The 26,258-nt window shown below is 44.3% G+C and overlaps 1 protein-coding gene across 3 annotated transcripts in view; it reads left to right on the top strand.

Annotated features, from left to right (window-relative positions):
* The window catches only part of LOC110521666 (sec1 family domain-containing protein 2-like), an 85,572-nt gene that overhangs the window by 26,786 nt on the left and 32,528 nt on the right, over positions 1–26,258 (top strand). The window contains exons 1-2 of one of the 3 annotated variants that reach the window (XR_016495203.1): positions 3,520–3,660; positions 9,745–9,948. The exons of 1 other annotated variant lie outside the window; for it this stretch is intronic. Coding sequence is in view for 1 of the 2 variants with exons in the window: in XM_090231821.1 (XP_090087947.1) it covers positions 3,532–3,660 (129 nt within the window). In the remaining variant the exon portion in view is untranslated. Of the gene's footprint in view, positions 1–3,407; positions 3,661–9,744; positions 9,949–26,258 lie in introns of those variants that run through there. One more of the 3 variants, XM_090231821.1, reaches the window with a different exon arrangement.

Here is a 26,258-nt window from a genome sequence, read left to right as displayed (position 1 = left end):
CTCTATATATATATATATATATATATATATATATATATATATATATATATATATACAGTGCCTTGCGAAAGTATTCGGCCCCCTTGAACTTTGCGACCTTTTGCCACATTTCAGGCTTCAAACATAAAGATATAAAACTGTATTTTTTTGTGAAGAATCAACAACAAGTGGGACACAATCATGAAGTTGAACGACATTTATTGGATATTTCAAACTTTTTTAACAAATCAAAAACTGAAAAATTGGGCGTGCAAAATTATTCAGCCCCTTTACTTTCAGTGCAGCAAACTCTCTCCAGAAGTTCAGTGAGGATCTCTGAATGATCCAATGTTGACCTAAATGACTAATGATGATAAATACAATCCACCTGTGTGTAATCAAGTCTCCGTATAAATGCACCTGCACTGTGATAGTCTCAGAGGTCCGTTAAAAGCGCAGAGAGCATCATGAAGAACAAGGAACACACCAGGCAGGTCCGAGATACTGTTGTGAAGAAGTTTAAAGCCGGATTTGGATACAAAAATATTTCCCAAGCTTTAAACATCCCAAGGAGCACTGTGCAAGCGATAATATTGAAATGGAAGGAGTATCAGACCACTGCAAATCTACCAAGACCTGGCCGTCCCTCTAAACTTTCAGCTCATACAAGGAGAAGACTGATCAGAGATGCAGCCAAGAGGCCCATGATCACTCTGGATGAACTGCAGAGATCTACAGCTGAGGTGGGAGACTCTGTCCATAGGACAACAATCAGTCGTATATTGCACAAATCTGGCCTTTATGGAAGAGTGGCAAGAAGAAAGCCATTTCTTAAAGATATCCATAAAAAGTGTTGTTTAAAGTTTGCCACAAGCCACCTGGGAGACACACCAAACGTGGAAGAAGGTGCTCTGGTCAGATGAAACCAAAATTGAACTTTTTGGCAACAATGCAAAACGTTTGGCGTAAAAGAAACACAGCTGAACACACCATCCCCACTGTCAAACATGGTGGTGGCAGCATCATGGTTTGGGCCTGCTTTTCTTCAGCAGGGACAGGGAAGATGGTTAAAATTGATGGGAAGATGGATGGAGCCAAATACAGGACCATTCTGGAAGAACCTGATGGAGTCTGCAAAAGACCTGAGACTGGGATGGAGATTTGTCTTCCAACAAGACAATGATCCAAAACATAAAGCAAAATCTACAATGGAATGGTTCAAAAATGAACATATCCAGGTGTTAGAATGGCCAAGTCAAAGTCCAGACCTGAATCCAATCGAGAATCTGTGGAAAGAACTGAAAACTGCTGTTCACAAATGCTCTCCATCCAACCTCACTGAGCTCGAGCTGTTTTGCAAGGAGGAATGGGAAAAAATGTCAGTCTCTCGATGTGCAAAACTGATAGAGACATACCCCAAGCGACTTACAGCTGTAATCGCAGCAAAAGGTGGCGCTACAAAGTATTAACTTAAGGGGGCTGAATAATTTTGCACGCCCAATTTTTCAGTTTTTGATTTGTTAAAAAAGTTTGAAATATCCAATAAATGTCGTTCCACTTCATGATTGTGTCCCACTTGTTGTTTATTCTTCACAAAAAAATACAGTTTTATATCTTTATGTTTGAAGCCTGAAATGTGGCAAAAGATCGCAAAGTTCAAGGGGGCCGAATACTTTTGCAAGGCACTGTATGTATATGTATATATGTATATGTATGTGTATACAGTATATCACAAAAGTGAGTACACATGTTTGTAAATATTTGAGTATATCTTTTCATGTGACAACACTGAAGATATGACACTTTGCTACAATTTAAAGTAGTGAGTGTACAGCTTGTAAATTTTCTGTCCCCTCAAAATAACTCAGCATGCAGCCATTAATGTCTAAACTGCTGGCAACAAAAGTGAGTACACCCCTAAGTGTAAATGTCCAAATTGGGCCCAATTAGCCATTTTCCTTCCCCGGTGTCATGTGACTCGTTAGTGTTACAAGGTCTCAGGTGTGAATGGGGAGCAGGTGTGTTAAATTTGGTGTCATCGCTCTCACACTCCCTCATACTGACTGGTCACTGGAAGTTCAACATGGCACCTTGCAAAGAACTCTGCAAAAAATAGTTGTTGCTCTACATAAAGATGGCCTGGGCTATAAGAAGATTGCCAAGACCCTGAAACTGAGCTGCAGCACGGTGGCCAAGACCATACAGCGGTTTAACTGGACAAGTTCCACTCAGAACAACCTTAATGCAAATTAATGACTTAAAAATCATACAATGTGATTTTCTGGATTTTTGTTTTATAAAAATTACAGACCTCTACATGCTTTGTAAGTAGGAAACAGTGCCAATTTTGCAGGTTATCAAATACTTATTCTCCCCACTGTATGTGTATGAATACTTTTTGAAGGCACTGTAGCATTTGAGAGTTTTTAAATAGTATAGAAATGCAGTATTACTGATGGGCATGATGGGTACCTGCCCAGGGGCCACGTCCTCCAGGGGGTTCCCATTTGACTTTGTTAGTAACTCTCACTCAGATATCATATTAACATGGTATAAGTTGTGTGTTCATGTGTCAGTCTGAGGGTGTTCAGTGTTGTTTTGGGGTGTTTTAACCCTGAGTTATTTTGACAGCGTTGTGTGTGTGTTGCAGTAGAAGAGAAAAGTGTTGACAGGACCTGTGCTGGCTCTGTAGCATATGGCCTAATTCCCCCAGTGTATTGTGGAATTTTTCACTTTGCAGAAATAGTTGACTATGGCAGATACTCGATTGTACACGTACACACACTCACACATTTGATGCCAAACCAATGCATCAAACCACTATTTCCTGCTTCCCCAGCCAACAGGATCAGAACCATGTCAGAAGAATCACAACACACACACCTCGCACATTAGTAACAGGAGAAAAAGGACTAGGCTACACATATATTCTGAACATAAGACATGCTGTATGCAGCTACATAATCTCTCTCCTGCTGCTTTACTCATTTACACACACACACACACACACACACAGGTGCGGCGATGTGACTGAGTGGAGTGTGTTGTGGGTGTGTGTGCTGTACTCTACTGTACAGTCTGGGAGCAGGCCCAGTGATATGTCCATAAATAAAAGCCCCTGCTCCTTCCTCTGCTCCAGGCAGCACCGTGAGTTACGAGCCTGGACTGTGAGTGAGGCAAACCACTGGAAAGCTTCATGTTCAAACAGCCAGAACTTCTAAGCCCCTGAGTCACCCACACACTCCACCAAAAATGCAAGTCATCCTCCTGGTTCAGTTTCAGGGTTAATAATGTTTGGCCCTTGGCCTTGTAGCATTGTTCAGGGGTTGACTCATGGTTGATCCTCAAACTCATTGTGTGCCTCTCTCATTTGCTATTTTTTTCACTGGCTTGTACTTCCTCTCACACTGTGTCTCCACCCCCGGGTTAGATTATGGTTGTCCCTCAGTATCTTGCACTCCCATGCCTATTCTAGGGCTAAATTATGTTTGGCCCTGGCTGTGGTTCTCCTCCCCGCTTCTGGGCTGAGTTATGGTTGGCACATCAGGCTAAATGATGTTTGAGTATACTGCCAGGCTTTTTTTACTGCCACGGTTCGGTGCTGTTCACAATATGGCTTTTCACTGTCTGGATATTCCTGGACCCGGGTCCATTCCTCCATTCTGCTTTAATGTTGGAAAGGTAACCTGATTCACTTTTGTACACATATCTTCCATTCTGCCCGTTGGTGCCACACAGAGAGCACAGCACGTAGGTTGATTTAGGAAGGTGAGGAGACCACATTACCCAGCAGGTTGTTTCAACCGTCTTTAGTGCTGTCAACTTTACTCAGCACCAGACTAGGATGCTTTCTGGGAATAGGAGTCCTTTGTTAGGTTAATGCTGCCATTCTAACCGGTCTTGCCGAAAACTGAACACATTTTATTATCCACTCCAGCATTACCCCTCAGTCCTGAGACCCAAGCAAAAATTACCTTTTCATTTGTCTGACTTTCATTTATCTGCAAGTCCAGCCCCTATATTTAGCCTCACAGTGGAGTGTGAGGCCATTTTCTTTTTAGGACAACCAGGGCTACAAGTAGAACACAAAACAATTTGATATAAACAGTTGCATTCATTAGTTTTTTATTGACAATCATCAATAAAAAATGTAAGGTCCCACAAAGCAAAAACCTGATAAAACTGAACTCGTATTAAGTTCAGAAATTGTTTGATGAATATCCAACTAGCCAGTGACAACTGTGTAGAGTTTGGAGATTGTGACAGCAGCTATGTGAGCTTATTAGAGTCAATCAATCAATCACATTTATTTATCAAGCCAGCATCAGCAGATGTCACAGAGAGGAACATGGCTCTCAGGGGTGGCCAGTCCTCTTCTGGCTGTCCCGGGTGGAGATTATAACAGTACATGGCCATTAAGGCCTGATTATATTTCAAGATGTTCAAACGTTCATAGTTGACCAGCAGGATAGTAGAGGGTGCAGCAGGTCAGTACCTCAGGAGTAAATGTCTGTTGCCATTTCATAGCTGAGCATTCAGAGGTCGAGACAGCAGGTGCGGTAGAGAGAGAGGGAGAGTCAAAAGCAGCAGGTACCGCGACAAGGTAGCACATCCGGTGAACAGGTCAGGGTTCCATAACCGCAGGCAGAACAGTTGAAACTGAAGCAGCAGGACGACCAGGTGGACTGGGGACAGCAAGGAGTCATCAGGCCAGGTAGTCATGGTCCTAGGGCTCAGGTCCTCCAGGAGGGGAGGGCGAGAGAGAGAATTAGAGGGAGCATACTTCAATTCACACAGGACAACAGATAAGACAGGAGAATTATACCAGGTATAACAGACTGACCCTAGCCCCCCGGCACATAGACTATTGAATCATAGATACTGGAGACTGAGACATTGGTGGGTCGGGGGACACTGCGGCCTCGTCCGACGATACCCCCGGACAGTCCAACCAGGATATAACCCCACCCACTTTGCCAAAGCACCGCCCCCACACCACTAATGGGATATCAACAGACCAGCAACTTACTATCCTGAGACAAGGCTGATTATAGCCCCCGATGAGGGGCGCAAAACCATTACAGAATTATAGTTACTACTGTATGTCCTGGGATTTCCTATGATATTATATGTAGAAGAACCCCTTACAACTCTTGTGTAGCTTGTGGGCATCATATAGCAAAACATTACATGTTTGTGAGAGTCTCAGCTTTTCATGGATGGCTTTTAATAATCAAACTCTTCAGACATTTTTGTCAAAAAAAAAGACCTGGCCCGGCCCCATTCGGGATCCGCCCTTGTCGCACAAACACCACTCAGCCCCTGTTAATCACACAGACTAAGGGTTGGTATCTACGGATTTAGAAGAAGCACCCAGAAGTAGGTAGGTCAGACACACTATGTTGAAAATGGGTTAGACGTTACATCTTATGGTGGAACTCATTGGTGTAATATCAACAAAGTCAAGTCGTTACATCTGTACTTGACATGACTCCATTCATTTATATTTTACATTCTGGAAAGTTGTCTCGTTTTTCATCCCTCCTGTCTGTTTCTCCTCCAGTCATGTTTTTGGCCGCACTAAAGAAAACATTGGCCATGTAGTCCAACAGGAAATACTCCCTCATCTGTTCATGGCTCTGAATATCAACATGAAGAATTGGGCTTTATGAGGAGTTCATGTGTACCCCTCTCCTCTCGCCGCTAGCCCTGGGGTCGCCCTGTCCCCCCTTGCCCCTTCCTCCAGGCCGCCTCCCCCACCCCATTCCTCCTGTGTCTCTGTGGATCCTCCGTGGAGGAGAGGAGGATCTTGGTGGGAGCACTAACCCTGCTTCACTCTGCCAGCTCTGCAAATAATCAGAGACAACCTCTGATTCACATGTGTTAGTCACACTCTGAGACAGCCTTACAGGACCTTATCAGTTGTGCACGCACTCACATTCTCACAGACACACATTCCATTACACACTATGGTGTACATAAACATAGACTCTCACACTTTAACAACAACACTTCAAGTTACAGATGCACACTTGCACAGAGTATGCAGCATACCCAATACATGATTATGGCTGAGGTTCTCACAGCACATCTCCTCCAAGCTTCTCTCCTCTACCTGTGGAGTCTGGATCTCTGTTTCCATACAGTGTTGTTCCCATCAGGATATTAGGAAAAGTGGTTGTCTGTCAGTGGGTGGGTGGGTCTGTTAAGTGACTATCATCCATTAGTTCAGCTAACTTTACCTTAACAGGCTGCCACCCCAGGCAGACTAGTATGAGTATTCTAGTGTGTATGCACTGAACCATGGCATACCATGTGATCGTTTGTTTGATCAATTGGTTAATTTAAGGACTATGAATATACAGTGGTTCCTCCTTTTAAAAGTTGCAGCGTACTGTGGCGCAGCTTGCATGGGGCCGCAGAATTCTATGGCACGTTATTTAAGTGCCAACCACTGGAACCATTAATGCTAGTTAGTGCTAGTTTGACCACCAGAGGGCATCTTTGAGAAGCATTTGATAGCCTTCAATAATGGCTGTACTAGAGAATGCGGACATGCGGGAGACCGGGGTTCAATTCCCCGAAGGGGACGAAGGACAAGGCTATCCTTGTAAATAAGAATTTGTTCTTAACTGATTCCGTATGTGTTATTTCATAGTTGTGATATCTTCACTATTATTCTAAAATGTAGAAAATAGTCAAAATAAAGGAAAAACCCTGCAATGGAGTGGGTGTGTCCAAACATTTGACTGGTACTTGCTTAATTAATTTGATTAATAGTATGGTGTTTCTATTCCAAGAATTTTTTTTAAAAAACTCTGGGTTTCCGTTAGGATGGAATGGAAAATATGGCGCTGCACAACGTGACGGTCGGGAGTACAGTACTGGGCTATTTACGGGCAGGGCACGTGGGAGACCGGGGTTCAATTCCCAACGGGGAGAAAGGAGTAGGCTGTCCTTGTAAAAATCTTTATTTTATTTCACCTTTATTTAACTAGGTAAGCTAGTTGAGAACAAGTTCTCATTTACAACTGCGACCTGGCCAAGATAAAGTAAAGCAGTGTGAAAGAAACAACAACATAGAATGGAATAAACACATGGAATAAACAAGCGTACAGTCAATAACACAATAGAAAAAAAAGAAAGTCTATTTACAGTGTGTGCAAATGGCATGAGGAGGTAGCCAATAAATAGGCCAAAGTAGCAAAGTAATTACAATTGAGCAGATTAACACTGGAGTGATAGATGAGCAGATGATGGCGTGTAAGTAGTGATACTGGTGTGCAAAAGAGCAGCAAAGTAAATAAAAACAATATGGGGATAGGTAGTTTGGGTGAGCTATTTACAGATGGACTATGTACAGCGGCAGCGATCGGTTAGCTGCTCAGATAGCTGATGTTTAAAGTTAGTGAGGGAAATGTAAGTCTCCAGATAATAATTTGTTCTTAACTGACTTGCCTAGTTAAATAAATGGTTTAATGCATGTTAACATTAGAAGCCTCTTCCCTAAGTTTGTATTATTCACTGCTTTAGCACACTCCACCAATCCTGATGTCCTAGCCGTGTCTGAATCATGGCTTAGGAAGGCCACCAAAAATCTTTACATTTCCATCCCTAATTATAACATCTTCCGACAAGATAGAACTGCCAAAGGGGGCGGAGTTGCAGTCTACTGCAGAGATAGCCTGCCGAGTTCTGTCATACTATCCAGGTCTGTGCCCAAACAATTCGAGCTTATACTTTTAAAAATCCACCTTTCCAGAAACAAGTCTCTCACCGTTGCTGCTTGTTATAGACCTCCTTCAGCCCCCAGCTGTGACCTGGAAAACCATATGTGAACTGATTGCCCCCCCATCTATCTTCAGAGTTCTTACTGTTAGGTGACCTAAACTGGGATATGCTTAACACTCTGGGCGTAAATACAATCTAAACTAGATGCCCTCAATCTCACACAAATTATTAAGGAACCTACCATGTACAAACCTAAATCCGTAACCATGGACACACTCTTAGATATCAGCCTGACCAACTTGCCCTCTAAATACACCTCTGCTGTCTTCAACCAGGATCTCCGCGATCACTGCCTCATTGCCTGCGTGCGTGATGACTACCCCCTCATCACTGTCAAACGCTCCCTAAAACACTTCAGCGAGCAGGCCTTTCTAATCGACCTGGCCCAGGAATCCTGGAAGGATATTGACCTCATCCCGTCAGTAGAAGATGCCTGGTAGGCCTCCCGGGTGGTGCAGTGGTCTAGGGCTGTGCCACCAGAGACTCTGGGTTCGCCCCCAGGCTCTGTCGCAGCCGGCCGCGACCGGGAGGTCCGTGGGGCGACGCACAATTGGCCTAGCGTCGTCCGGGTTAGGGAGGTTAGGCAGGGTTTGGCCGGTATGGATATCCTTGTCTCATCGCGCAGACACTACTAACAATTGGATACCACGAAAATGGGGAGAACTAGCATCACTACTACCCGACTAGCATCACTACTCTGGACGGTTCTGACTTAGAAGATGTGGACAACTACAAATACCTAGGTGTCTTGTTAGACTGTAAACTCTCCTTCCAGGCTCACATTAAGCATCTCCAATCCAAAATTAAATCTAGAATTGGCTTCCTATTTCGCAACAAAGCCTCCTTCACTCATGCTGCCAAACATACCCTCGTAAAACTGACTGTCCTACCGATCCTTGACTTCGGCGATGTCATTTACAAAATAGTCTCCAAAACTCTACTCAGCAAACTGGATGTAGTCTATCACAGTGCCATCCGTTTTGTCACCAAAGCCCCATATACTATCCACCACTGCGACCTGTATGCTCTCGTTGGTTGGCCCTCACTACATATTTGTCGCCAAACACACTGGCTCCAGGTCATATATAAGTCTTTGCTAGGTAAAGCACCGCCCTATCTCAGCTCACTGGTCACCATAGCAACACCCACCCATAGCACGCTCTCCAGCAGGTATATTTCGCTGGTCATCCCCAAAGCCAACACTTAATTTTGCCGCCTTTCCTTCCAGTTCTCTGCTGCCAAAAATCACTGAAGCTGGAGTCTTATATCTCCCTCTCTAACTTTAAGTACAGCTGTCAGAGCAGCTTACCTCTACACAGCCAATCTGTAAATAGCACACCCAACTACCTCATCCCCATATTGTTATTTATCCTCTTGCTCTTTTGCATCCCAGTATCTCTACTTGCACATCATCATCTGCACATCTATTGTGTTAATGCCAAATTGTAATTATTTCTCCTCTATGGCCAATTTATTTACTTACCTCCCTACTCTTCTATATTTGCACACACTGTACATAGATTTTTCTCTTGTGTTATTGACTGTACGTTCGTTTATGTGTAACTCTGTGTTGTTGTATGTGTCGCACTGCTTTGCTTAATCTTGCCCAGGTCGCAGTTGTAAACGAGAACTTGTTCTCAACTGGCCTACCTGGTTAAATAAAGGTGAAATTAAAAATAAAATAGTAAGTCATACTGAAGTCGTGCACAATTAGCAGTTTCTTTTTAGGTTCATGTCGCCAATTCATTGTCAGTTAGAGACACAGTAGGACCCAAAAGCATAATCAGTGTTCTAACTCCCCCTTGCGCTGGTCTGGAGCAATGAAGTGGTGACGCAAGGTACCGTACTAAACTACAAATTACCTCTGAATCCCGCGGCATAAGCTCGCAATTGTTAAAGGAGGAACCACTGTATAAATAGGAAATTCATGTAATTTCCTCATGTCTGATGTCTATGTTGTTGTCCCCCTTTCAGGCCGTGTAACCCCGGAGCAGCTGTGTTCCTACGTGCAGCTGTTTAAAAGTAGCTGGGGGGCTCTAGAGAGTCACTGTGGGGTGCTCCAGCTGGGCCTGGCCACCCCACCCTGCCACGCTGGGACACCTGCCTGGCTTTCGAGAGACTGCTGGTCAAACATACATGTATTTTACACCATTTTAAAGATAAAATGTGTCCACAGTGTCACAGTGTCTGAAAATGCTTTACAGCGAAAGCACCACAAATGATTATGTTAGGTCACCACTAACTCACAGAAAAACCCAGCAATTTTTCCAGCCAAAGAGAGGAGTCACAAAAAGCAGAAATATAGATAAAATGAATCACTAACCTTTGATGATCTTCATCAGATGACACTCATAGGACTTCGGTAAAGTTCATATTTATATCCAAAAATCTGAGTTGGAGCGTTATGTTCAGTAGTTCCAAAACATGCAGTGATTTTTGCAGAGAGCCACATCAAATTACAGAAATACTCATAATAAACATTGATAAAGATACGACTATTATACATGGAACTTTAGATAAACATCTCCTTAATGCAACCGCTGTGTCAGATTTCAAAAAAACTTTACAGAAAAAGCAAACCATGCAATAATCTGAGTACAGCGTTCAGACGACAAAATCAAGCCAAATTGATATCCGCCATGTTGGAGTCAACATTAGTCAGAAATAGCATTATAAATATTCACTTATCTTTGATGATGTTCATCAGAATGCACTCCCAGGCATCCCAGGTCCACATTAAATGTTTGTTTTGTTCGATAATGTCCATCATTTATGTCCAAATACATCATTTTTGTTAGCCCGTTTGGTAAACAAATCCACACTCACGAAGCACGTCCACCAGTTGCAGACGAAATGTCCAAAAGTTCCGTTACGGTCCATAGAAACCTGTCAAATTAATTATAGAATCAATCTTTAGGATGTTTTTAACATAAATCTTCAATAATATTCCAACTGGAGAATTCCTTTGTCTCTAGAGACGCAATGGAATAGAGCTCGCTCTCACAGGAGCGCGAGATTGATGTCGAGGCTGCTGGCAGACACCTGACTCAATCCCCTCCCATTCAGCCTCACTTCACAGTAGAGGCATCAAACAGTTTCTAAAGACTGTTGACATCTAGTGGAATCCTTAGGAAGTGCAACATAACCAATATCCCACTGTAAATTCAATAGGGGCTGAGTTAAAAAACTACAAGCCTCACATTTCCCACTTCCTGGTTGGATTTTTTCTCAGGTTTTTGCCTGCCATATGAGTTCTGTTATACTCACAGACATCATTCAAACAGTTTCAGAAACTTCAGAGTGTCTTCTATCCACATTTACTAATCATATGCATATTCTAGCTTTTATGGCAGAGTGGCAGGCAGTTTAATTTGGGCATGATTTTCATCCAAAATTCCCAATGCTGCACCCTACCCTAGAGAAGTTTAACAGTACTAATACGACCTACGCAGATTGATCAAGATGGCAAAACAGAGGTATAGGGACAAAGTGGAGGAGGAATTCATCAGGTCAGACACAAAACATATGTGGCAGAGGCTCCTAGCGATCACGGATTACAAAAAGAAAACCAGCCACATCGCGGTCACCAACGACACCATACCGGACGAGTTAAACACCTTTTTCTCACGGTTGGAGCACAATGACCCTGAGCTGCAGATGAGAGCCCCTGATGACAATGTGGGCTACATACTCACAGTCCCCGCTGAGGACATACAGGGCCTTCGGAAAGTACTCAGACCCCTTGGCTTTTTCCACATTTTGTTACGTTACAGCCTCATTCTAAAATGGACGAAATAAAAAACAATCCTCAGCAATCTACACACAATACCCCACAACGCGAAAACAGGTTTTTAGAGATTTTTACAAATGAATTGAGAAAAAAAAAAAAACTTATTTACATAAGTATTCAGACCCTTTGCTATGAGACTCAAAATTGAGCTCAGGGGCATTCTGTTTCCATTGATCATCCTTGAGATGTCTCTACAACTTGATTGGAGTCCACCTGTGGTAAATTCAATTGATTGGACATGCTTTGGAAAGGCACACACCTGTCTTTATAAGGTCCCACCGGTGTCAGAGCAAAAACCAAGCCAGGAGGTCGAAGGAATTGTCCGTAGAGCTCCGAGACAGGATTGTGTCGAGGCACAGATCAGGGGAAGGGTACCAAAACTGTCTGCAGCATTGAAGGTCCCCAAGAACACAGTGGCCTCCATCATTCTTAAATGGAAGAAGTTTGGAACCACCAAGACTCTTCCTAAAGCTGGCCGCCCGACCAAACTGAGCAATCGGGGGAGAGAAGGGCCTTGGTCAGGGAGGTGACCAAGAACCCGATGGTCACTCTGACAGAGCTCCAGAGTTCCTCTGTGTAGATGGGAGAACCTTCCAGAAAGACAACCATCTCTGCAGCATTCCACCAATTAGGCCTATTAGGTAGAGTGGCCAGGCGGAAGCCACTTCTCAGTAAAAGGCACATGACAGCCTGCTTGGAGTTTGCCAAAAGGCACCTAAAGACTCTCAGACCATGAGAAACAAGATTCTCTGGTCTGATGAAACCAAGGTTGAACTCTTTAGCCTGAATGCCAAGCATCACATCTGGAGAATAACTGGCACCATCCCTACGGTGAAGCATGGTGGGGGCAGCATCATGCTGTGGGGATGTTTTTTCAGCGGCAGGGACTGGGAGACTAGTCAGGTTCGATGGAAAGATGAATGGAGCAAAGTACAGAGAGATCCTTGATGAAAACCTGCTCTAGAGTGCCCAGGACCTCAGACTGGGGCAAAGGTTTACCTTCCAACAGGACAACGACCCCAAGACAACACAGGACTGGCTTCGGGACAAGTCTTTGAATGTCCTTTTGTGGCCCAGCCAGAGCCTGGGCTTGAACCCGATCGAACATCTCTGGAGAGACCTGAAAATAGCTGTGCGACAACGCTTCCCATTCAACCTGACAGAGCTTGAGAGGATCTGCAGAGAAGAATGGGCGAAACTCCCCAAATACAGGTGTGCCAAGCTTGTAGCGTCATTCCCAAGAAGACTCGATGTTGTAAACGCTGTCAAAGTTTTATTTGTAATAAATTGGCAAACATTTCTAAAACCTATTGGGTTATTTTGTGTCAATTGAAGAGGAAAACATTTTGGGGGTCAATTTTAGAATAAGGCTGTAACGTAACAAAATGTGTAAAAAGTCAAGGGGTCTGAATAATTCCCGAAGGCACTGTATCTACCTCAATTTCCCTGCACATCGACTTGGTACTGGTACGCCATGTATATAACCAAGCTATTATTGCTCATTGTGTATTTATTCTTTGTGTCACTATATCTTTTTTCTATTATTATTATTGATTTATTTCTTGTATTCAGCATAGTTGGGAAGGGCCCAACATTTTACTATTAGTGTACACCTGTTGTTTACAAAGCACGTGACAATAAAAATGTGATTTGATCTTCAATGAGGGCACATTTTCCACAGGTCTTCATACAAAGTGCTGCTCTGATTCCACAGAGGAAAATGAGCAAGCATCACGGCCGTTCCAGGCTTAGCAGGCTAATGAGTCAATTTTGGATAAGTAGATCTGAGAGTCCAGCGAGTTGAGCACCTATCCTCATCAGAGCAGAGTGGTAATGATAACAGGAAGTAACATGGGTTAATATTGACCTCTGACCCAACAGTCCATTAGCCAGTTAAAAAGGGCCTTCTCTATAAACAGGGCTCTCTCTCCCTATTAAACAGATAGTACATTATTCTGGGGCTGGGGCCATGCGGTGGCTGTGCAGTCAGGCCTGGTGTATGTAAACACAGCCGTCCCAGACCATCTCAGACTGTCTCAGGGTCCAGTGCAGGGGGAGAGAGAGGGGGGTTTATTCCTGGGTCACCTGACAGTGAGTAAACTCCATTAGCTATCTGCTCTGCATTCCCTCCCACTGTAATCCCCCTTGACTAAACACAGGAAGGAAGAGATGGGTAAATAACTCACTTCTCTGATAAACCAAGCAACTTTTTTTTTCTTCTCTCTCCTTCCCTGAAGTAAATTGAATGGATTGGTTTGACTCAAACAGTAACAGTGTCAGGATATGTCCATGTTGGTGTGTGGCATGTCTGTAGATCAGAGTGACACAGATATGAGCAGGACGCAACATGCTGAACAACGGAAGAGAGGCTAGGATGGGGAGAGGGAAGGAGATGAAGAGAGAGGGGGAAAGACAGAGTGAAGATGGAGAGAGATATCTCTGAAGTAAGACAGAGAGTCTCTGAAATTGTGCTAGAGAGACTCAGGGACTTCCAGGCCCCTGCTGTTCACACTGTGAAGTGGCCCTCTGTCTCCACCGGGCTTACCGGTCCCTCCCTTCCCCCAGTGTTGGGGGGGTGTCTGGGGAATAGATGAGAGGACAGTCAGTCCAGGTCATCCCAGATATGAGGCTGTAAAGAGACGGTAGGGAGTCTGCAGCACTGGACTCCTGGATGACTCACACCAGCATGTCAGTCATTCACACTCATTTGTTACAGTCTGCAGCCCCCCAGGGCAGTGTTTCCCAACTCCAGTCCTCAAGTACCTCCAACAGCAGACATTTTTGTTGACACCCTGGACAAACTCACCTGATTCAACTCTTTGAGGGCTTGATGATTAGTTGACAAGTTGAATCAGGTGTGCTACATAAAAATGTGTGCTGTTGGGGGTACTCGAGGACTGGTCCAAAATGTCACGATGCCCTGTGGGGGTAGGTAGGGGACAACAGTAGCAGATTGAGACAGTCCAGAGAGGGGAGGAATGTCTGGGCTGGCTTGGGGACAGGCTTCATACCCCTGGGGTAAAGACAATTACAGACTTAAAGCCCCTCTGTCTGTGGCATGCAGGTCAGATAAGAGACTACAGACAGTGGACCCGACCAATAGTTAGACTAAACTGGCCATGTTGATGTAAACCAGATTTGACTAAACCAGACTAGATTGCATATTGATCTTCTTATGAACTTTTTCTGATTGAAAGGGAAAATAAAACGTTGATAGCCTACTCACACTCTGCGGGGCCTACCATGGCTGTAGTTTTGAGCCTGCGCAGGAGAGGTCAGAGGTTAGGGTTCAGGGATTAGAGTTCAGGAGTCTGGTTAGCAGATGTTAATGCAAGTGTAGCGAAATGCTTGTGCTTCTAGTTCCAACAGTGCAGTTATATCTAACAAGTCATTTAACAATTCCCAAACAATGACCTAATACACACAAATCTAAAGGGGGAATGAGAATATGTACATGTAAGTATATGGATGAGTGATGGCCGAGCGGCATAGGCAAGGTGCAATAGATGGTATAAAATACAGTATATACATGTGATATGAGTAATATAAGATATGTAAACATTATTAAAGTGGTATTATTTAGAGTGGCATTGTATAAAGTGACTAGTGATCCATTTATTAAAGTGGCCAGCGATTGGGTCTCAATGTAGGCAGCAGACTCTCTGAGTTAGTGATTGCTTTTTAGCAGTCTGATGGCCTTGAGATAGAAGCTGTTTCTCAATCTCTCGGTCCCAGCTTTGATGCACCTGTACTGACCTCGCCTTCTAGATGGTAGCAGTGTGAACAGACAGTGGTTCGGGTGGAAGAATGCCCTTGATGATCTTTTTGGCCTTCCTCAAGCCCACTACTGTTGTGTCCACGCAGTCGTGGGTGAACAGGGGAGTACAGGAGGGGGCTGAGCACTTACCCTTGGGGGTGGCCCATCAGAAAATCCAGGACCCAATTGCACAGGGCGGGGTTGAGACCCAGGGCCTCCAGCTTGATGATGATGAGCTTGGAGGGTACTATGGTGTTGAATGCTGAGCTGTAGTCAATGAACAGCATTCTTACATAGGTATTCCTCTTGTCCAGATGGGATAGGGCAGTGTGCAGTGTGATGGTAATTGTGTTGTCTGTGGACCTGTTGGGGCGGTATGCAAACTGAAGTGGGTCTAGGGTGGCAGATAAGGTGGAGGTGATATGATCCTTAACTAGCCTCTCAAAGCACTTCATGATGACAGAAGTGAGTGCTACGGGGCGGGAGTCATTTATTTCAGTTATCTTTGCCTCCTTGGATACAGGAAAAATGGTAGCCATCTTGAAGCATTTGGGGACAACAGACTGGGACAGGGAGCAATTGAATATGTCCTTAAACACACCAGCCAGCTGTTCTGCACATTCGTACAATGTTAACGCCGTAAAAATAGAAACATACATACAAACATAGTAACCAGAGTCAGATAGTCAAAAATAGCAACCCACAGACAATTAGACAGGGATAAAGCATCTGGCTGGTTGTTCTAGAATGTGACCCAGGGGCATAGGGACAGACAGAGCAGAAGCCTTGTTTCTGATCAGTAATAGCTGGGAGCCGGAATGTTATGAGAGGCAGGTCGGGCTAATCCCAGCAGGGATGGAGCAACAGGCCGGGGTGGAGAGGTTAGTTCTACTCTGCTCCACTGCTCTCCCATTGCTTACATACTTACTACTGACTACTGCTATGCCTCTTAATGAACAACAGACAACATGATTGACTGACCGTCACTCTCCCTTTTGTATCCTCATTCAATAAAGTAGGCCTACTCCCTAGTGAGTTAGGCCTACTCCCTGTTCATTCAGTTTATCACTGTCTTTCAGAGAGATTGTTTCCCTCACTAACTGGCTCAGCCACTAGCTGGTCTATGGGAGGGATGTAGTACATGTATGGTGTGTGAGTAGCTCAGTCTGGGCTGTTGACGTAGAGGTAACTAGTGTGATGTTCCAGGAAGGGGTGAAAGGGAGTGTTTGTTGAGGCATACCCCACCCCTGTCCAGCGCTAGTCCCAGGCTGCACACAGGCCCTGTGATTGTGGGCTGGGTACGACCCAAACCTGCTCAATCTGCCCCATTCAGACAAACCCTCTTCCATTCCAGTGGGGGGGCAGAGGCGGGGGCAGCATTGGCAGGTAGCGTGGCAGCGCCAGCAAAGTGGGTACCCTACCCCCACCAACCTTGAGGTAAAGCCCTATGGAGAGGTATTTACTGTACCCAAACAGCCCTCTTCATAACTCTGTAAACACCGTGAACTAACACCACCGATCACACTGACCACATCTAGCTATATCACTACAACCACCATGTCATCCTACACAACCACATCTATATTACTACAACCACATTTTTATCACTGAAAAATAAAACTATATTTCACACTCTATAACCTCGACAATATACTGTAACTAACTTCTAAAGTGAGGGAAAGCTTTCTTACGTGAGTAGGTAAAAAGTAAATCTACTGTTTTCTGTTTTTTTTTATTTTTTTAATGTTAACCACAGAGTGAATGAGAGGTCAGAGGTGTCGACCTGATCACAGGATGACCTGACCTCACAGGACCTCTCTCACATGGTTACAGTCCATTCCCATGGCTTCACTAACATTACACCACCACTAGGGTGCCCAGCTCTGCCCACCGTTCTCTTCAGGGCAACCCAGGGCAACCACCACACCAGCCAGAGAAAATAGCCATATCATCCAGCCATGCGGTTTCCAACATAATTACCCTTCTCTGTTTCCACCCTGTAGCCAGAGCCCAAGAACAGTGAAATTAAATCAATAGAGAGAGAGGAGCACACAAACTCATTTCGCTTAATAGCTCAATAAAACTTGGGGCTCACATATTACTGGTCAATTTTGATTGCAACTCTCCCGTCACAAGCCTTGATCGTGAGATCTGATTTCGCAAGACCATGTTTTGAATGGGGTCCCGAACATACACAAAACACACATACATCAGCTAAAAACAGAAACGACAATACACAGTGGGGATCAGATGGTTATCACTGGGCCTACCTGTTATCCAGAGGACCTGAGGACACATTTTCCACTTTCTTCTATAAAAGCCTGCTGATTACTATGATACTAAAGCTGGAAGGCAGAGTGGACTGTGAGAACTACAGAGGTCAGAAGGGTACAGGACAGGCATAGACTAATGTGGATCAAGGAGGACTAAGGTGGTACAAAGGATACTGGTACCAAGTAAGCCGCGGTTTCTTCCTCCCTTTTTAATAAGCATGGGTCCAGCTCAGAAAGCAGGTTTACAGGGTTGTTTTCAAATTCCACTTTGGCATGGGACGCTGACTGGTACAGGCCTGTTTTGTTTTTCCGTGATTTACTTTTAATAAGTTCCTAAATACTGTGCTGTCCTGCTGCTGGCTTTACAACTTCAGGAATATAAAGAGACTATGAAAACAGAGGTAAGAGGACGAGGAAATGGCTTAGGAATAGAGTAGTATTAATTAGATTACGGCTCTGTCGCCACTCTGTGTGAGATAGCAGACCACTGCTATAGGTTAGAGGTGTGATGAGAGCGAGTAATGAGATTTACTCTCCCTCTCTTGTCCTGTCTGTTTCCCTCGCTCCCCTTCTCCAGCAACCCCTGACCCTGCCATGGTCTGACACCATGTGCACATCCATCCCCGTGTACACTGCTTCCTCGTCTCCTGTCTCCTCAACAACTCTAAACACCTCCAGGAAAGCAGCCCCCCCCCCCCCCCCCCCCCAGACATTTACAGGACCTGCATGTTTTTTCCTCCAAACACAACTGGCTGTGTTTATAAACCACAGGAGAGAGAGTCACAGTGTGTGTTTCTCTCTCTGACGAGACAGTTTATCCCAACAAGTTTGTGGTCATCTCGCCTCAACAGTGTCACCACCACCCCCTGTTCCACACTCACCTGCAAAACCTAAGCAAACTGAGACAGACCGAGAGAGTAAAAGGCTCTCTTTGGTATGGTGTGTGAGCAACAAGATCTCTTAGTTTCACTTCAAAATTAAACGTATTATGGATGAACGTCTATTTTCTACAATTCCGCAAGATTACAGGGTTTATTCCGAGTGGTTACAGGGTTAAAACATGAACAACTCAAAGGGTCAAGTTTAGGTATTAATTCTGAGTAGTTAAGGTTAGGGCTATGGTTTTAGGGAAGGCTTGAAACAAAATAATGAAAAACAACATGCTGTTGATGGGGTGTGGGGGATAATGTCCATGGGGGAAGTAGGGGAGAGCTGATGGTTTAATGGTAGAAACTATTGGCCACTAGCGACTCTTGTGGCGGGACGGATGCAATGCACGCTGACACGGTCACCAGGTGTACGGTGTTTCCTCCGACACATTGGTGCGGCTGCTTCCGGGTTAAGCTGGCGTTGTGTCAAGAATCAGTGCGGCTTGGCTGGGTTGTGTTTCAGAGGACGCACGGCTCTCGACCTTCGCCTCTCCCGAGTCCGTACGGGAGTTGCAGCGATGGGACAGGACTGTAACTACGAATTGGATACCATGAAATTGGGGAGAAAAAGTGGTAATACATTTTTTTTTTTTTTACATTTGTTATTTCAGAAAAGGGGCAATGCAGATCATTCGGGTGGCTATTTGATGAACTATTTTGCAGTCTTATGGCTCGGGGGTAGATGTTGTTCACGAGACTTTTGGTCCCAGATTTGGTGCTCCGGTACCGCTTGCCGTGCGGTAGCAAAGAGAACAGTCTATGACTAGGGTGGCTGGAGTCTTTAACAACTTTGATCCACCACCACAATGAATCTCAATAGTATGTTTAATAATGTGCTGTCAAGCGCTTGATGTTAAGCTTTTCTTCAAATCCATATCACAGACCATTGAAATAATACCTCATGACAAAGGCCTTAGTGTGAATTGACAATGTATTTGAGTATTACAGTATACAGTAGGGCTGGGAATTGCCAGGGACCTGACGATACAATATTATCACGATACTTACTATAGGTGCCGATATGATATGTGTTGCAAAATCGATATTCCGATTTGTTTCAGATGTTCCAAACATATTGCTCACCTTATGTCTGCTGCAGAGAGACGAGAGAGACAGTTTTGATCAGTCAGAAATCAAAGTGCTGAAAACATGTTGGCTCAGTATTTAAAAAGAAGATGGAGAACAAGCTATAGAATGAAAAATACCGTCGTTTTGGCTCAGGTACAACCGACTAACAGTACCTACAGTAGCAAACAAAATGTCAATATAATACAGTCCAAAAATAATATCACGTTACCCCTCCATCACTAGTATACAGTATGCCTGAGAACATTGAAACGGCTGATGTGCTTAAGGGATCCTTGGCTCTCATATCCCCACTTTTCCCTCTTTCTTTCCTTGGAGGAGGTGTTTGTTCCCCTTTGGCAGAGCTTCACGTGTTGTTGGCGCGATGTTCACCACGTCAGTACTTCTCGTCTGTGACACATTTTTGAACTTGTCTCTATTGTTTGCTGTGGCGGCCTGGCTGTGGAGTCAGAACCATTGATGTCAGGAGTTTTCATGTGGCTAGGATTTATTTCTGTGTGGCTGTAGGTCTAATGTTTTTCCCAGTCATGGGAGAGAGGACCTCGTGTGTTTCCGCAGGCTCACTCTTTAGACCTAATACCTCAACGTAGCTAGAAATACACACTTTGTACACAAAACTCAAAGCGAACATACTCATAGCACAATGCTCATTCCTAGAGCAGGTTAAGAATGATGTCCGATAGGAGAGGTGTGATCTCATGCATAGCTTTGTGTTTTGTCTTCCCCTCTGTGTGTTTGGGGTTGAGACTGTGAGTGTCCAGGGGAGAGGGTTGCTGTGCGGTATAGGGAGCAGGGTCTGACTGTCCTCAGTAGAACCTCTCCTCTCCTGGTGAATCGGGTCAGTGTGGTCTGCTGACTGGTCCTGCTGGCGTCAGGCTCTTCTGAGCGTACTCCGCTCCAGCCGGACACCACAGACTGGGGAAATCCCCCACAATGCTCTACATTCACCCCTTCACTCTAATGAGGAAGGTTCTGGAAAGAGATTGGGGCCCTTGGAGAACGAGACCTAACAGTGACCCAGTGTCCCAGACAGACCGTGTAGAAATACCCTGCCCAATGCCAGAGAGTGATTCAGCTAGAACAACACTTTCCTGTGGTGGACCCTTATCCTGCTGTCTCTACACCTCATCTACCTTTCAGTTTATTTGTCTGTTTTAATAGAGTATCAACATCTCTCTTTATACTATTTATGGTGTAGTTACCATTCATTGTAGATACAGTAAGTAGTATTGGACAAAGATCCTTTCTGGTCCCTCTCAATACCGTGTGTTTGTGTCTATGTGTGTGCACTGAGGCTGTAACAGTGGCTGTGCTTCCTGCCGTGTCCAATGGCATCAGACACAGGCTCTCTGTTCAGCCCTCTACCAGCTCCACCTCAGCAGAGATTAGCTATCAGCTCATTTGTCACTACCTGCTGAGCACAGGCCAACAGAGGTCGCAGGCCGGGGGGGGGGGGGGGGGGGTGATTGAACAACTGAGGGCAAAGGGCTTATCTGATTGAAGAGTTAAGGATGAGATAATTGATCTGTTTGAGCTGTAATGGGTGATTGGCCTGTAGAGGGTTAACCCCAGCAGGCCCATGCTGTACAGATGGAAACCTAACTGACTGGAATGTGTGTATGTGTGATGATGAAAGACCAGTCTGTGTGTGGGATGTTCAGAGCTGATCTGGGCACTATGGGCAGAGCCCTGTTTGCCTGTAGCTTCCTGGGCAGTCTGAATTGGCAGGCAGCAGACTGGTCGCGTCCTCTACTGCCCACAGTTCCCTGGATGGGGCACATACTTCCTCTTTGTGGACACAGGGATGGGATGGGGAGGTGAGGGGAGTGTAGGAGTGTTCCCCTCAGGTCGATGTAGAACACGGGCAAGGGGACAAGGGCTCCTCTCTGTAACACCCTGTAATTATACCCAGCTGAGACCCATGGACCCCTCCAGTCATCCCCCCCACATCTCCCCCTTCCCCCTCCTCTCTCCTCCACCCCAGTGCTTACTCATGCCCACCTTTAGACCGCCCTCCCTCTTGCCCCGGGGATGCAACCCACTCACCCATATGGAACAGGACTCCCCCGGTCACTATGGTGACCCCCGATCTCCATGGTAACTAAGCAGCGCAGGTCAGGCTGGGTCAATCAGAGATGGAATCCTGCCACCCTAGCCCTGTCATTAATTACCAACAATTCCCATGTGCTCTGGTGCGGTGTCAACCCATTAAATCCAATAGGATAGGTCCAGGTGAAGTTGAGTGAGATGGGTTTGGCATTTTCATGACACCCTATCTGTCTGTAGCAGGGTGATGTTATGTGATATGCTAGTCACACAGGTTAATCACCTCTGACAGTGTTTAGGAAACAACAGACTCATGTTAGCCATAACCTGAGCTCACTCTTTGACCTTTTCACTATTCAACAAGGCCTTGGAGTAACGTTTCCCTGAGAGTAGATCTGTAGTGTCCTGTCTGAGTCATTGCAAGGCCTCATGTAGGCAAGAAGATGTAATACTGTTCTCCTAGCATCCAGGAGTCCGGGCCGTGTTTTAGTTAAGCTACCGCTGTGTACAGCGCCAGTCCTGTCCAACATTCTGTGTTTACATGTTTTGACAACGCCGGATTTATATGCTTTTTCTTTTTTCTTTTTCCAAGTGAAGCTGGTGTTTGCGTTCGTGAGGAAATCTTTGAGAAATTGCATGAACGCTTTTTCTTAGCTTCGTTGACGGGGCAGGTTCACTTTTGTTGTTTCTGGAATCAACTGCTATGAGTTAGAAATTAAACTCATCTGTGGAGTTTTCTGGGGGCGTGTTACCCCCCTCCCCCTCTCTCTCACAGTGTGATTGACAGCTGGACACAGAGAGGGGGAGATGCCCCAAGCGCTCTGTCTGCTCGGGTCTGGAGGTACTTAAAGGCCCAGTGCAGTCAAAAACATGATTTTTCTGTGTTTTACAGTGCCTTGCGAAAGTATTCGGCCCCCTTGAACTTTGCGACCTTTTGCCACATTTCAGGCTTCAAACATAAAGATATAAAACTGTATTTTTTTGTGAAGAATCAACAACAAGTGGGACACAATCATGAAGTGGAACGACATTTATTGGATACTTCAAACTTTTTTAACAAATCAAAAACTGAAAAATTGGGCATGCAAAATTATTCAGCCCCTTTACTTTCAGTGCAGCAAACTCTCTCCAGAAGTTCAGTGAGGATCTCTGAATGATCCAATGTTGACCTAAATGACTAATGATGATAAATACAATCCACCTGTGTGTAATCAAGTCTCCGTATAAATGCACCTGCACTGTGATAGTCTCAGAGGTCCGTTAAAAGCGCAGAGAGCATCATGAAGAACAAGGAACACACCAGGCAGGTCCGAGATACTGTTGTGAAGAAGTTTAAAGCCGGATTTGGATACAAAAATATTTCCCAAGCTTTAAACATCCCAAGGAGCACTGTGCAAGCGATAATATTGAAATGGAAGGAGTATCAGACCACTGCAAATCTACCAAGACCTGGCCGTCCCTCTAAACTTTCAGCTCATACAAGGAGAAGACTGATCAGAGTGCAGCCAAGAGGCCCATGATCACTCTGGATGAACTGCAGAGATCTACAGCTGAGGTGGGAGACTCTGTCCATAGGACAACAATCAGTCGTATATTGCACAAATCTGGCCTTTATGGAAGAGTGGCAAGAAGAAAGCCATTTCTTAAAGATATCCATAAAAAGTGTTGTTTAAAGTTTGCCACAAGCCACCTGGGAGACACACCAAACATGTGGAAGAAGGTGCTCTGGTCAGATGAAACCAAAATTGAACTTTTTGGCAACAATGCAAGACGTTATGTTTGGCGTAAAAGCAACACAGCCATCACCCTGAACACACCACTGAACACTGAACACCCCACTGTCAAACATGGTGGTGGCAGCATCATGGTTTGGGCCAGCTTTTCTTCTGCAGGGACAGGGAAGATGGTTCAAATTGATGGGAAGATGGATGGAGCCAAATACAGGACCATTCTGGAAGAAACCCCGATGGAGTCTGCAAAAGACCTGAGACTGGGACGGAGATTTGTCTTCGAACAAGACAATGATCCAAAACATAAAGCAAAATCTACAATGGAATGGTTCAAAAATAAACATATCCAGGTGTTAGAATGGCCAAGTCAAAGTCCAGACCTGAATCCAATCGAGAATCTGTGGAAAGAACTGAAAACTGCTGTTCACAAATGCTCTCCATCCAACCTCACTGAGCTCGAGCTGTTTTGCAAGGAGGAATGGGAAAAAATGTCAGTCTCTCGATGTGCAAAACTGATGGAGACATACCCCAAGCGACTTACAGCTGTAATCGCAGCAAAAGGTGGCGCTCCAAAGTATTAACTTAAGGGGGCTGAATAATTTTGAACGCCCAATTTTTCAGTTTTTGATTTGTTAAAAAAGTTTGAAATATCCAATAAATGTCGTTCCACTTCATGATTGTGTCCCACTTGTTGTTGATTCTTCACAAAAAAATACAGTTTTATATCTTTATGTTTGAAGCCTTAAATGTGGCAAAAGGTCGCAAAGTTCAAGGGTGCCGAATACTTTCGCAAGGCACTGTATATACACTGAGTATGCCAAACATTTGGAACACCTTCTTAATATTGAGTCCCCCCGCCCTCTCAGAACAGCTTCAATTCGTTGGGCGTGGACTCTACAAGATGTCGAAAGCATTCCAAAGGGATGTTGGCCCATGTTGACTCCAATGCTTCCCACAGTTGTCAAGTTGGCTGAATATCCTTTGGGTGGTGGACCATTCTTGAGACACACGGGAAACTGATGCGCATGAAAAACCCAGCAGTGTTTCAATTCTTCAAACAAACTGGTGCACCATACCCCGTTTAAAGTAGAGGTCGACCGATTAAACGGAATATCCGATTTAATTAGGGCCGATTTCAAGTTTTCATAACAATCGGAATTCGGTATTTTTGGGCGCCGATAATAAAAATAAAAATAATATATATTTTTTATATACCTTTATTTAACTAGGCAAGTTAGTTAAGAACACATTCTTATTTTCAATGACGGCCTAGGAACGGTGGGTTAACTGCCTTGTTCAGGGGCAGAACAACAGATTTTCACCTTGTCAGCTCGGGGGATCCAATCTTGCAACCTTATCAATCAATCATAATCACTAGTTATAACTACACATGGTTGATGATATTACTAGTTTGTCTAGCGTGTCCTGCGTTGCATATAATCGATGCAACACTGGGGGATGATTTAACAAAAGCGCATTTGCGGAAAAAAGCACAACTGCACGACTGTACCTAACCATAAACACCAATGCCTTTCTTAAAATCAATACACAGAAGTATATATTTTTAAACCTGCATATTTAGGTAAAAAAAATCCAGGATTAGAAGGCAATGTTAACCAGGTGAAATTGTGTCAAGGGTATATGCAACAGTTTGGGCTGCCTGGCCAGAATAATTTGCCAGAATTTTACGAATTATGACATAAAATACAAGGTTGTGCAATGTAACAAGAATATTTAGACTTAGGGATGCCACCCGTTAGATAAAATACAGAACGGTTCCGTATTTCACTGAAATAATAAACGTTTTGTTTTCTAAATGATAGTTTCCGGATTGGACCATATTAATGACCAAAGGCTCGTATTTCTGTGTGTTATAACTAAGTCTATGATTTGATAGAGCAGTCTGACTGAGCAGGCTCGTAAGCATTCATTCAAACAGCATTTTTGTGCGTTTTGCCAGCAGCTCTTCACAAGCACAACGCTGTTTATGACTTCAAGCCTATCAGCCTAATGGCTGGTGTAACTGATGTGAAATGGCTAGCTAGTTAGCGGGGTGCACGCTAATAGCGTTTCAAACGTCATTCGCTCTGAGACTTGGAGTAGTTATTCCCCTTGCTCTGCAAGGGCTGCGGCTTTTGTGGAGCGATGGGTAACGCTGCTTCGAGTGTGGCTGTTGTCGATGTGTTCCTGAATCGAACCCAGGTAGGGGCGAGGAGAGGGACGGAAGCTATACTGTTACACTGGCATTACTAAAGTGCCTATAAGAACATCCAATAGTCAAAGGTATATGAAATACAAATGGTATAGAGAGAAATAGTCCTATAAATACTATTTTAACTACAACCTAAAACCTCTTACCTTGGAATATTGAAGTCTCATGTTAAAAGGAACAGCCAACTTTCATATGTTCTCATGTTCTGAGCAAGGAACTCAAACGTTAGCATTTTTACATGGCACATATTGCACTTTTACTTCTCCAACACTTTGTTTTGGCATTATTTAAACCAAATTGAAAATGTTTAATTATTTATTTGAGGCTAAATAGATGTTTATTGATGTATTATATTAAGTTAAAATAAGTGTTCATCCAGTATTGTTGTAATTGTCATTTTAACAAATACATTTTTAAAAATCGGCCGATTTAATCGGTATTGGCTTTCTTTGGTCCTCCAATAATCGCTATCGGTATCGGTGTTGAAAAATCATAATCGGTCGACTTCTAGTTTAAAGGCACTTAAATATCTGGTCTTGCCCATTCACTCTGAATGGCACACATACACAATCCATGCCTCAATTGTCTCAAGGCTTGAAAATACTTATTTAACCTGCCTCCTCCCCTTCATCTACACCGATCTACACCTGGATGTCATGGAAAGA

Source organism: Oncorhynchus mykiss, chromosome 4, assembly GCF_057628025.1.
Source record: "Oncorhynchus mykiss isolate SJ-2025 chromosome 4, ASM5762802v1, whole genome shotgun sequence".
Taxonomy (NCBI): Eukaryota; Metazoa; Chordata; class Actinopteri; order Salmoniformes; family Salmonidae; genus Oncorhynchus; species Oncorhynchus mykiss.
Note: the sequence above shows the minus strand (reverse complement) of the source record. Positions and strands in the feature narration are given on the sequence as shown.